The sequence below is a fragment of the Hoplias malabaricus genome, chromosome 9, assembly GCF_029633855.1.
Source record: "Hoplias malabaricus isolate fHopMal1 chromosome 9, fHopMal1.hap1, whole genome shotgun sequence".
Lineage (NCBI taxonomy): Eukaryota > Metazoa > Chordata > Actinopteri > Characiformes > Erythrinidae > Hoplias > Hoplias malabaricus.
Genome location: NC_089808.1, coordinates 34898057 through 34910071, shown reverse-complemented (window position 1 = coordinate 34910071; position 12015 = coordinate 34898057). Strand labels below are relative to the sequence as shown.

At 42.0% G+C, this 12015-nt stretch overlaps 1 protein-coding gene across 1 annotated transcript in view; it reads right to left on the bottom strand.

Annotated features, from left to right (window-relative positions):
* The window catches only part of malrd1 (MAM and LDL receptor class A domain containing 1), a 93081-nt gene extending 86097 nt beyond the window's left edge, over positions 1-6984 (bottom strand). The window contains exons 1-4 of the mRNA XM_066680271.1: positions 6819-6984; positions 1914-2045; positions 1324-1412; positions 361-534 (exon numbers count right to left, since the gene is read on the bottom strand). Coding sequence (XP_066536368.1) covers positions 361-534; positions 1324-1412; positions 1914-2045; positions 6819-6984 — 561 coding nt within the window. The remainder of the gene's footprint in view (positions 1-360; positions 535-1323; positions 1413-1913; positions 2046-6818) is intronic.
* Between the last annotated feature and the right edge of the window lie 5031 nt (positions 6985-12015).

The following is a 12015-nucleotide window of genomic DNA, read 5'->3' as shown; positions in this document are numbered from 1 at the left end:
TGATCTGCACCTAACACAACACCACTGGGGCTCAACGTGCTTGGAGGAGAACACTAAATGCACTTACCGAATGCCTATGGAGCTCAACACAGTGGAGAACTCTTATTGCCCAGTTCTGTTGTGACAGCTACATAGGCCTAGGTCTATAAGTACAGTGTTGAGTGATGGGGATTAGGAATGGCCATCCTAGCCACTCAGTGAGAATGGGGCCAAAGGCACTCCAGGCCTTGGGTAAAGTGGGTTTAAACTCTTGATCTCCCAATAATAGTGATTTTGGCAGTAGCTGCACTCGAGAACCACCTCTATTTCCTTTTCTCATAAATATTGTGATAACACAAAAACACACACATGCACACATACCCGAAACTCCCGACTCTGTCCAACTGTGACAGATGATCGAATCCAGAGGTTTGTACGCTGGTCAAGAGTTGTTGTGCTCTCAATCCAGATTTGCTGCCGTTCTCTTGAAATCACTGACTCGGTTAGAATCTGGAGCTCTCCCCACAGCTGCCCCATATGGAGAAAAAATGTCATCTGTAGAAGATAGGGAAATATAACCATGCTGTTAACCATAAACAGGGATACAGCCAGCTCAAGTACCTTCAGCCAGCAGCTCTCAAACTGGTGTCCCACAGGGGGTAATAATGGGGCCAAATAATATCTTAAAGCCACCATGTTATCTTGAAGTTATGCCATAGAAAAACAATTTACCTATGTAATATACAATATAAATTTGCACCGTCAAGCTTCTATATAGCATTTAAAAGCTCCAGAAACCCCAGGAATATGGTATGTCAAATTGCAGATTGATTGACAGTAGCACCACCATGCCAAGGTAAACAACCACCAGTGAAAACCTTGGTGAAACAAGCTCTGAGGCTAAGCTAGGAACTGGACACTCCAAAAGCAGGTAAGACCTGAGCAGTGGCTGGCGATGAAACTGTGCTCCTGTGACATTGTACTGGGAGCTCATGTTCTACACTGCGGCAATGCAATACTGCGCAGAAAGCAGTGTTGTTTCTGGCTGAAAGGAACCTGTCAGTAGTGGAGCAGTGGGAAAGCTTCTAGAGGCTGCTGGAATTTGTGTGAAGTTTGCGGGACTACAGGGCTTTAAGGGAAACTTGCTCGTGCTGTAGTAATTTTAATACAGTCCAGATACATAATGTTCATCACTAAGGAGCTGTGTGTCTCACTGAGAAACACCTCTAGTCTCATTGGTTCTACAGCAGACAGTCATCCGGATCGGGACTCAAACCCACAACCTCCAGGTCCCTGATAATCAAAAGCAAAGTGTCTGTATTGAAGAAGCGCGGAGGACATTACCCTGCAGGATTCAGACGGCAGAAAGGATGGACTGGATATTTCAGCACTGACAAACTCTCCATTTTCTGAGTTCAAGTACAGGTAGTGTCCTAAACAGAGTAAGGCACATTGACAAACATGAATTCAATTCTTAATACACCATAACTATGTCAATTATATTTTTAATTCAGTGATTTATAACCTAAGAATCACAAGAGTGGTCCAACAATAACACTGTATGGACTCCTTCTCATACACCATTTCTTCTGAAATCTATGTTATCAATAGGAAGCTTGTCCCCATGTGTTGCTGGTTCTACTATTCTGGGAAGGGTTTAACACTAGATCATTGGAACATTCCTGTGAGGATTTGCAGGCATTCAGCCCTGGGAACGTAAGTGAGGTCAGGTATAAATATTGCATGACCAAATCAGTCCTGATTTGTGTCCACACTGCTCTGAAAACATCAGATGTGGGTCACAACCTGGATCTTTTGCAGCTTTGACCTGCTAATGTGAACCTAGCCATGGGCTTTTAATGTGACACTAATCATTCCATTAGGAATAAAATAGTTTACATAGTGCTAGTGTGAAGTTTGTGGAGGCTGCGTACCTTCAGGATTGCTATTGTGGTCTAAAGGTCCAGGACTGGTCAGACGTGAGCCCCGGGTCCAGATCTGATCTGACGGTGTGATCCGAAGACCGCAAAGTCCTTCTTCAAAGTCACATCTCTCTAAAGAGGTACCTTTTCAAAAACACAGCATGGGTTTCAGTGTCAGAAACTGAACAGATGTGCAAGGATGGACATTAGGAAATGGTGTCAACTAAAACATCTAATGTTACATAATAATATACTCACAAGGCCATTCAAAGACAAATAGACAAATGCCTGCACGTGTGTATAAAATGCATGTAGAGTCGGGTAACTGAATGTCCTTCATTTTCATTCATTCATTCATTCATTCTTCATCCAGTTCACAGTGGCAGTGTGTCAGAATCAACAAGGCATCACACACTCACATTCACTTACACACCTTTTTGCAGTGACCATTTATTTTATATATATATTTTTTTTACAATTTTTGTATTTATTTGTAATGTTACACACTTAGAAGAGAACATTTTTATATTTATACACAGTACTGTGCAAAAGTTTTAGGCACCAGGGATTTTGAGATTTAAAAAGCTATTTATCTGAGCAGTAAGTGTTTATTTGCTGAACAACAAACAAACAAAAAAATAAAGCCCAACATTACAATAAAACCAAATATCATTATTCTGTGATCCTCTGTGTGTGAATGTGTTGGTTTAACTTTGTGCAAATCTCTCCTTGTGGAGTCTGTATTATTTAAAGTTATCATCCAGTACCTAGTTTTAGTATTATTAATAAATAATGATTTTAAATAATGTGTGCTGCTGATTTAACAAATTCATGCAAATCAAGGAGAATCTAAACAAAACATTGTTCTTCAAACCCACTCTCACCTACTACTTTATAGGAAAAAAAAGATCTTTTATTTCTTATTTGTTTTACATTATTATTTGTTTGTATTTACTGTGATTATATATAACTTTAGACAAGCACCACACTTACTGAGAAGTGTCAGGCTCGCGGGGCGGAGCTAGAAAGACAAAACCTAGAGCTAGAAAGACGGACGGACGAGAGAGCACAAAACAAATGTGGAATGTCCAACAAACAGGAAGTGACACAAAGGAACTTAAATACACAACACAGACAAGGGACACCTGGAACAGACAACGAGGAGGAGGAACAAAGGCAGGACAAGGGGGCGGAGACATGAACAATAACCAACAGAGCCATGTGCTTAGTGAGCACATGGCGGGGAAAACAGACGAGAGGACAAGGGCGTGACAAGAAGGCATTAGTTTATATATATATAATTATCTTAGGTGCCTTAGACTATATATATATATATACACACACACACACACACACACACATTAAATGGCCATAACATCACCTGGGTTCAAACTGGCAGTCTCTCAATAATGAAGCCAAAGCTTAAACAGTTGCAACACTCAGAGCCCATGATATTTCTGCTTTAAATTAAATATCATTTTGACACTGTACCCACACATTTTAGCTGTACATTTATTACCCGTTCCAGCTGTAACAGGGTTGTTTGAATAGGACTTGTGGGTACAGTGTAGTGAGTTCAATATTATTAGTTGCTCTGGAACAATAAAGCCCGCACAAATTCATAAGGGCAAAACCATACATTTAAATTGCAGAATAAAGCTTCTTATTTCTTCCAGACTTATGTTATCCTCCATTGGTTGCGACAAGTGCATTGTTTGGTCATTGTATAAAAACGTTATTGTCAGCAGTGCACTCAAACCGTGCACTCGTGCTCACCGGAAACCTCTCTCTCATCGGATGTTAAAGTCTAACAGCAACACTTTTAAACACCAAGGCCTCATCGCTGCGGCTAAAGTGGAGATACATTCAGAAGCAGGCGGTGAGCTGTTTATCAGACCGTTGTTTAGCACAGGTCTCTGAGACAGTGCTGAAGCGAGTGCACCAGCAGTGTTTCGTCTTCCAAAGCACACACTGGAGATACAGGGTACAGAAGCAGTAATAAAGCCCCTGCTGTATGTCATCTCTGAGCTCAGCTGATGATGGCTGCCTTACGAGCTCCTGTTCCCTGCCATAAACCACACTGTTTACATATTACAGCTCATTTAAAAGCATGTTTCTGTAATATGAGTCAAAACAGGCTGCTGTTAATGCCATGCATGAGGTAGAGGTATATGTTAGAAGCAGTCATCAGAGTACGAACCGTGTCAGCACATCAGCAGCAGCCTGTATCCGACAGCTTTGTAGATGTTTGTAAATGTAGGTAATCATTTATTTCATTTATGATCCAAAACGGTTTGGTATCACATCTTTGATGGTGAAAAAAAGATAACAATAAAGGACCAAGAAACATATCTACAATAAAAAAAACCTTCAAATGAAAACAGTTTAAAAGAATGTAATGAGTCTGAAGACTCTGTGAAGTGGCTGTAAACATCAACTCCACCCAGGGATAGTTTTACAGTACATTTGAAGTAAGATTTTGGTGACTTTTCCACTCCTTATCCAAGAGTTTTCATTCATTCATTCATTATCTGTAACCTTTATCCAGTTCAGGGTCGTGGTGGGTCCAGAGTCTACCTGGAATCATTGGGCGCAAGGTGGGAATACACCCTGAAGGGGGCGCCAGTCCTTCACAGGGCAACACAGACACACACACATTCACTCACACACTCACACCTACGGACACTTTTGAGTCGCCAATCCACCTATCAACGTGTGTTTTTGGACTGTGGGAGGAAACCGGAGCACCTGGAGGAAACCCACGCGGACACAGGGAGAACACACCACATTCCTCACAGACAGTCACCTGGAGGAAACCCACGCGGACACAGGGAGAACACACCACACTCCTCACACAGTCACCCGGAGCGGGAATCGAACCCACAACCTCCAGGTCCCTGGAGCTGTGTGACTGCGACACTACCTGCTGCTCCACCGTGCCGCCCCCAAGAGTTTTCAATCTACTGAAAATAAAGTGCCACTGGACAAACACACTCCACTTCACAAAGTGGAGAAACCACCTGAGACTGAACCGGCAAAAACATCGCTTTTAGAATAGTTCTCACTAAAGAACTCGAGGAGCGAGGAGCTACTAATGTTATAAACAATAAGTAGCTAAATATCACACATAACAGTGCACTAGAAAACATTGTTTGTCATTGGTAGATCAAAGATTTACATTTGTAGATGTTTGCTGTAGTAAATATACATAGAAATGCACTTTTCTTTTAATAATGCAACGCGACACAGGGAGAACACACCAACTCCTCACAGACTTTACATTAATATTTATTATAAAACACAAAGAGGAATAACTTTTACTTGAGGCACTCAATGGTGGCATTTTAAACATTTATAACGTGTTTAAAATTGTTAATATATATTATAGGTGCTTTATAATTCCGCAGAGGCCTTTATCCATTTTAAAGGCATTTTAATGAACATTGACATTAAGTCATAAAATAATCAATTATAGCTCATTATAAGAGTCTTATTAGACATTACTGCAGTTTATAACTATACTTACCAAGCATTATTACCCAATTACAACGAGTTTGAACTGCACATAGAAAGGCTTCTAAAAAAAGAGAATACATTACAGGGGACTTTGAAAAAAAGAATAGTAAAAGCAGCACAATGTTGTTTGTCGAAATGAAGGATGATGGGGATTTGGTAAAGTTACTTTTGTACAGGTTTCACAGATAAAGAGAGTCTTTGGGTTTGAAACAGACTGATGGGGATCATCTCAATAAACATTTCCGCACCGTCTCCTAACTGCTGCCTGAGTGAAAATATCTCCAGCACTACAGCGTCTGTAAATGTCTGTTCCTACACTGGCCGGGCACTACAGTACCAGCCTCTACTGCTGTATGTAAACGTAACGCAGGTGAGTATTTCAGCTGTCGCTGCAGACTTTACTCTCTGGGGCTGGATGTCAGATGTTTAACTGTTTGAAAGCAGGGACATGACAGTGTTTTTCCAGAGACCTGAATCTGTCTGAAACTGCTGCTGTGGTCTGAGGATATTACAGGTGTGATATCAGCACACTGCAATTGTTTTTATGTATAAATGAAGTTGGGTTTTAGATAACTCAGATATTCAAAAACACAGGAGTTATGCTCCTGTATAAGGGCATGAGGGCTCTTTCTGCTTCCTAGTAAACAATTAGCCATTGACTCAACATTGAAATAACGTAATGACTGCCGTCTAATCAACGTTCTCTTAAGGTTGAAAATGACGTCCAAACACACATTGAAAAGATGACTATTAGACGTGTTTTGGACGTCCATTGACGTTATTAATTGGTCCCGAAATAAATTACTTGTATAAAACACGTTTTGGACGTCCACTGACGTTATCGATTGGTCACCACTTAACTAAATTATTAAGATGGATTTTGGACGTCCATTGACGTTTAAAATATGTCCTTGACGGACAGACTACTTTTAGACCTATTGTGAACGTCCAGGGACGTTCCTTGTTTACTGGGTTCGGCTGTTTCATGAGTCAGTGCTTCAGAATGCAATGTTTTGACACCTCTACCTGAATCCATTTTGAGACATTTAAAATGCAGCAGTACTTCATAATGCTGCCAGAATACCAATACACTAACACTCACAAGACTAAAAAATAAACATTTAGGATGTTTCAGACACAACATATAAGTCACTTTAACAAGGACACTGCTGGGAATCAGCCAACTGAGGAACAGTCCCTCAGTCCCTATATGTATGTGAGAAACAGCACCCCTTGTGGGGGTTCTTAACCATGAGTGAGTATGTACATATGAGAATGAGTGAGTGAGTGATTGGGGGGAATTACAAGCCAGTTAGGATTCTTCACATCAAAATCAACGCATTACACTCTGAATCTGTGCATATTTACAGCCCTAATTACAAATAAGCAGATGATACTTACAGTTTTTTTCATCGCTGCCGTCCTCACAGTCTTCAGTGAAGTCACACACATATCTCTCCGACATACACTCACCACTCAGACACTTAAAATATCCAGATTGACATGGCAGACCGGACACACACACCACAGCACAAGCCAAGACTAAGGCCCACACACGCGCTGCCATTAGGCTTCATACAGACCTTCTCATGCAGTCTTTCTCTCTCTCACACACACACACAAATCAAACTCTCTTGAGCTCTCAAATCTCATAGACCCTCTGTACTCCACAAAGAGAAAGCTATTCATTCAACCTATGGACCATAAATTACTACTTATGACAGTCACTCTGTGTGTGTGTGTGTGTGTGTGTGTGTGTGTGTGTGTGTGTGTAAGGACTAAAGTCAACTTAAGTTATTGGCTGTAGATAAATATGTTGTAAAATCTACTGTCCAACATTAACCATTAAAGGATCACTAGGTACGTTTTTTTTTTTTTTTGGCTCCTGGGTCTCCCCCTAGTAAACTTTACAGCACTAATGAAATAAATTTGGGGGTGGTGTCCAACCCTCCACCAAAAGATATACAGGGTGGGCCATTTATATAGATACACCTTAATAAAATGGGAATGGTGGGTGATATTAACTTCCTGTTTGTGGCACATTAGTATATGGGAGGGGGGAAACTTTTCAAGATGGGTGGTGACCATGGCGGCCATTTTGAAGTCGACCATTTTGGATCCAACTTTTTTTTTTTTTTCCCCCAATGGGCAGAGGGTCATGTGACACATCAAACTTACTGGGCATTTCACAAGAAAAACAATGGTGTGCTTGATAGTGACACCGCAGGAGAAATGCTAGCACAGGCTTCCAGTATCCGTAGTTTCAGGTGCTGCACATCTTGATGGTATGGTGTGGTATATGGGGTACAAAGATAGTGGGGCCATTCTTCATCAATGGAAACCTCAAGGCCACTGAATATGTGAAATTGCTACATGGTGTGTTTTCCTCTTTATGCACTGAAGCTGGCACGTTACCTGAGTTTGTCCAGCACGATGGTGCACCACCACATTACGGGTGTCAGGTCCGAGCATTCCTAGATCAACAGTTTCCTGGAAAGTGGATTGGTCGTCGTGGGCCAGTTGAATGGTCCCCAAGGTCTCCCGATCTGACCCCCTTAGACGTTTATCTTTGGGGTCATCTGAAGGCAATTGTCTGTGCTGTGAAGATACGAGACGTGCAGCAATCTCGTATTATGGAACTGTTATTAAAAAAAAAAAAAAAACACCAAATATGCTCAGATGCACAAACACAGCTTGTATAATCCATAGAAGGCCATTGCTAATAGAACTGAATGCTGTGGAGCACCTGCACATGAGCTTAAGTTCATCATGTTCACAGCTAAGCATAAGCTATGGAAATCTGACTGGGGAAGTTTCTCTACACTGAACCTGTTTCACACCAAACAGTGTGAATGACTGTTCACGCCTCAACCATGAAATCATTATAAAATGAATACATTTAAAGGTAAACCTTTTAAAAGAAAGCATCACTTTAGCAACATTCATTTGGGGATCTGGAGTGTACCCCTGGACCTTGTCTTTATGTAAGAGGTTTAACAGAGAAAAATAAACGCAATGAGCATGGAGCAATAAGAGTACTGATTAAATACGGAGATATCCTCGCTCCTCACTCCTGGGCTTTCGCACTGAAATCGGCCGTTTTGGACAGGGCTGCGATGTTTGATCCGTGTGGTATTTTGACCAAAGCATGTCGCAGAGAGTTCGTTAAAACCCCAGAACTGTGTTTACTAGTGAAACGTGGTAGAATATGTCCCCTTTAAAAACCAGACTTCCCCTTTAAATGGCAGGTGCTCAGTAGTAATACGTACAGGATCATCTCAGTGTAGCTCCTCATTGAATTTTCTGTTCAATATAAAATAACAGAATGTAAAAACGTGGACGACGAATTGAGCCACAAAACGTTAGGCCTCATTAGTTCAGCCTGCAGCCTTGCTCTGGCTTTACAAATGTTCGCTCAGACATAATTCCATTTTTCATGAATCAGTGGCTAAAGGACAGCAGCCAGACACAGGGTTAAGCAGCGGAGGAGCCGTGATCGTCATAATAATATTACAACAACCTTCAGAGGAGACAAAACACCCGGAGAATATAACATGGCCGCTCTCTATAAAGGATTAGATTGAATACAGGGGGGACAACGTTGAGATGATTAATGGAAGCTGTTGTGCGTCTCGTTTCCGTGCGCTGCCAACATTTCCACCAGATGTTTTATGTCGGCTCTTAGGCTTCTGACAGAAGGCGGCAGACATGCAGCAAACTCACCTCCTCTTTTGTTTACTCGACAGGTAGTAAATGTTGAGACAGTTTAAGAGTGAAATATGTCTTTGCACGAGCAAGCCAACAAAACATGAGGCGTTTATACAGTCAACTAGCAGTGCAGAAAATTGGGACGTTTCAACTCACTTCTGGGTGAATAAAAACATGTAGGTTCTTCATCCTGATCATGTGGGTTCCAGAGCTTACCCTGGAGCCTACCCCAGAATCACTGGGCACACAGCACAAATACACCCTGGACAGAGTGCCATGAATTAATGAAAAATTGGGACGTGACACCAACACGCACATCACAAAAACAACAACAACAACAACAACAGCAGCTTCCCATCCTGGAGGAATCTGAGGTGTTGTGATGCATTCATTGAGAACCCTGAGGGCCTTCTGTGAGTCGAATGATTCCTGTGAAATATAAAGGATAAACATTTGTGGTTTGGATTATTTTTAAATATGTTTCACTTGTTGTATTTTAAATGTGCTGTAAAAGTTTTCACTACAAAATGGTTCAAACCCATTAAAAACCCACTGGAAAATTTGTCTATGTAATTTCAACTGCATTCTCATTGGTTAGAACTTCAGGATTGTAACATACCGTTACGAGTGAAGATGAACCTGATATCCATCCCCATGTTCTACATGGGACGTCTTGAAATGCCAGTTCCCAAATTTCAAAGCTTAGTGCTGACATCATTGTGTTTTTTGAGCATAAATGACCTTCAGGTTGGCGGCACGGTGGTGCAGCAGGTAGTGTCGCAGTCACACAGCTCCAGGGACCTGGTTCGATTCCCGCTCCGGGTGACTGTCTGTGAGGAGTTGGTGTGTTCTCCCTGTGTCTGCGTGGGTTTCCTCCGGGTGACTGTCTGTGAGGAGTGTGGTGTGTTCTCCCTGTGTCTGCGTGGGTTTCCTCCGGGTGACTGTCTGTGAGGAGTGTGGTGTGTTCTCCCTGTGTCTGCATGGGTTTCCTCCGGGTGACTGTCTGTGAGGAGTGTGGTGTGTTCTCCCTGTGTCTGCGTGGGTTTCCTCCGGGTGACTGTCTGTGAGGAGTGTGGTGTGTTCTCCCTGTGTCTGCGTGGGTTTCCTCCGGGTGACTGTCTGTGAGGAGTGTGGTGTGTTCTCCCTGTGTCTGCGTGGGTTTCCTCCGGGTGACTGTCTGTGAGGAGTGTGGTGTGTTCTCCCTGTGTCTGCGTGGGTTTCCTCCGGGTGACTATCTGTGAGGAGTGTGGTGTGTTCTCCGGGTGCGCCGGTTTCCTCCCACAGTCCAAAAACACACGTTGGTAGATGGATTGGCAACTCAAAAGTGACCGTAGGTGTGTGTATGTGTGTGCGCGCGGTGGGTCCAGAGCCTACCTGGAATCATTGGGTGCAAGGCAGGAATACACCCTGGAGGGGGCTCTATCGAAAAGTCTGAATTTATTCAGGCACTATTTAAGGACACCTAAAACGCAGTTTGGGACAGTCTTTTTTTTAGACCAGGAAGTTGCATTAAGTCCCATGTAAGTATGAAATAGCTCTGTGTGATAAAGCTCACCCCTCAACCATCGCAAAGTGTAATGGTGGGAGGTGTTCTCTATGGGTAGAGTCGGGCGAGAGGCCTGAGACGATGTAGGGTCGACTCGAAATAACACAGAGGGATTCGATTCTTGGTTCCCCTTCCACCTTTATTTACACACCAGACTTTACATCACTATTTACAATATATACACTCACGCTCCATGATCACAGAAATTAACAAAACAAAACTCTCTATTAGCACAGACAAAAAATATAAAGACGATAAAGTCATTTGAGTCTTATTATACACTTAAAGTTATGTTCTCTCGCTACGGTCTAGCAGTTCCCCATCTTTTACCCTTGTGTGGTATATATATATATATAGGTAGCCCCGCCCCCTAGAATATACCATTCCCTAAAGAGGTAAAAGTTATTGTATCTTGGATACACAAGTTTCAAAATAACAATAAACTAACAACATTCCAAAGATTCATTCACGGCCACGTCATGTTTTACATTCATTCATAATATCAATATTTATTAGTTAATATATTTTCCTTCTTCTAGATGCTAGTTCTCCCTTCCCTCTCTGAAGAATGGATTCAACCAGGTCAGTAAAACTTAGCATCAAGAGATAGTACTCTTTTCCCTCCCACATGACCCCTCTGCAGGTGTGTAAGTACAGGTAAGTATACATATAATGATTTCTCTTGGTGATGTGTCAGAGGTACTGTACATCATCACACTCTGCTTTACAGTAGCATATTCTAACTGAAAAAGGTGAGATTGCTTACCAAACTAGCAATGTGTATGTAAAGTTGAAAAAGAATAATGTGTGTGTGAGTTACTGGAAGATTAAACAGGGACAGAAAGGGCTATTAGGAATAAGAGGAAACAGAAATATTTAACTAGTGGTCCTGGATTGTCCGTTCTGTCACAGTGTTTAAACAACAGTGTTCTAGTGCTGTTACTACAACAAAGGGCAACAGTTATTCCACTACGGTGGCTGCACGTGGTCATTCTGTGGTGCAACTGAAAGGAAATTACAGTCTGTAAATCTGTATTGTTTGTCTATTGACCTCAAATGGTCAAGATGACCTATTTTTGTTTGTGTCGGTGGGTAGATGTCCAGTATGACTTCACTGACCTGTGTTTATACACTAGGGTGACCAGATCTGGGATGGTGAAAAAGAGGACACGTGTGGGGGGGTCGGTTGTATGCTTCGCTGAACCTGTGTGTGCTTTTAGGTCCTTTACACCTTTATTTGCTACACAAAACATGGGAATTTCTTTTTTAATTCTTCAGAGAACTTACACTTACGTTTCGGCATAGCTGCTCGAGATGAGGGTAGGTACATGAGCTTTGCCTGAC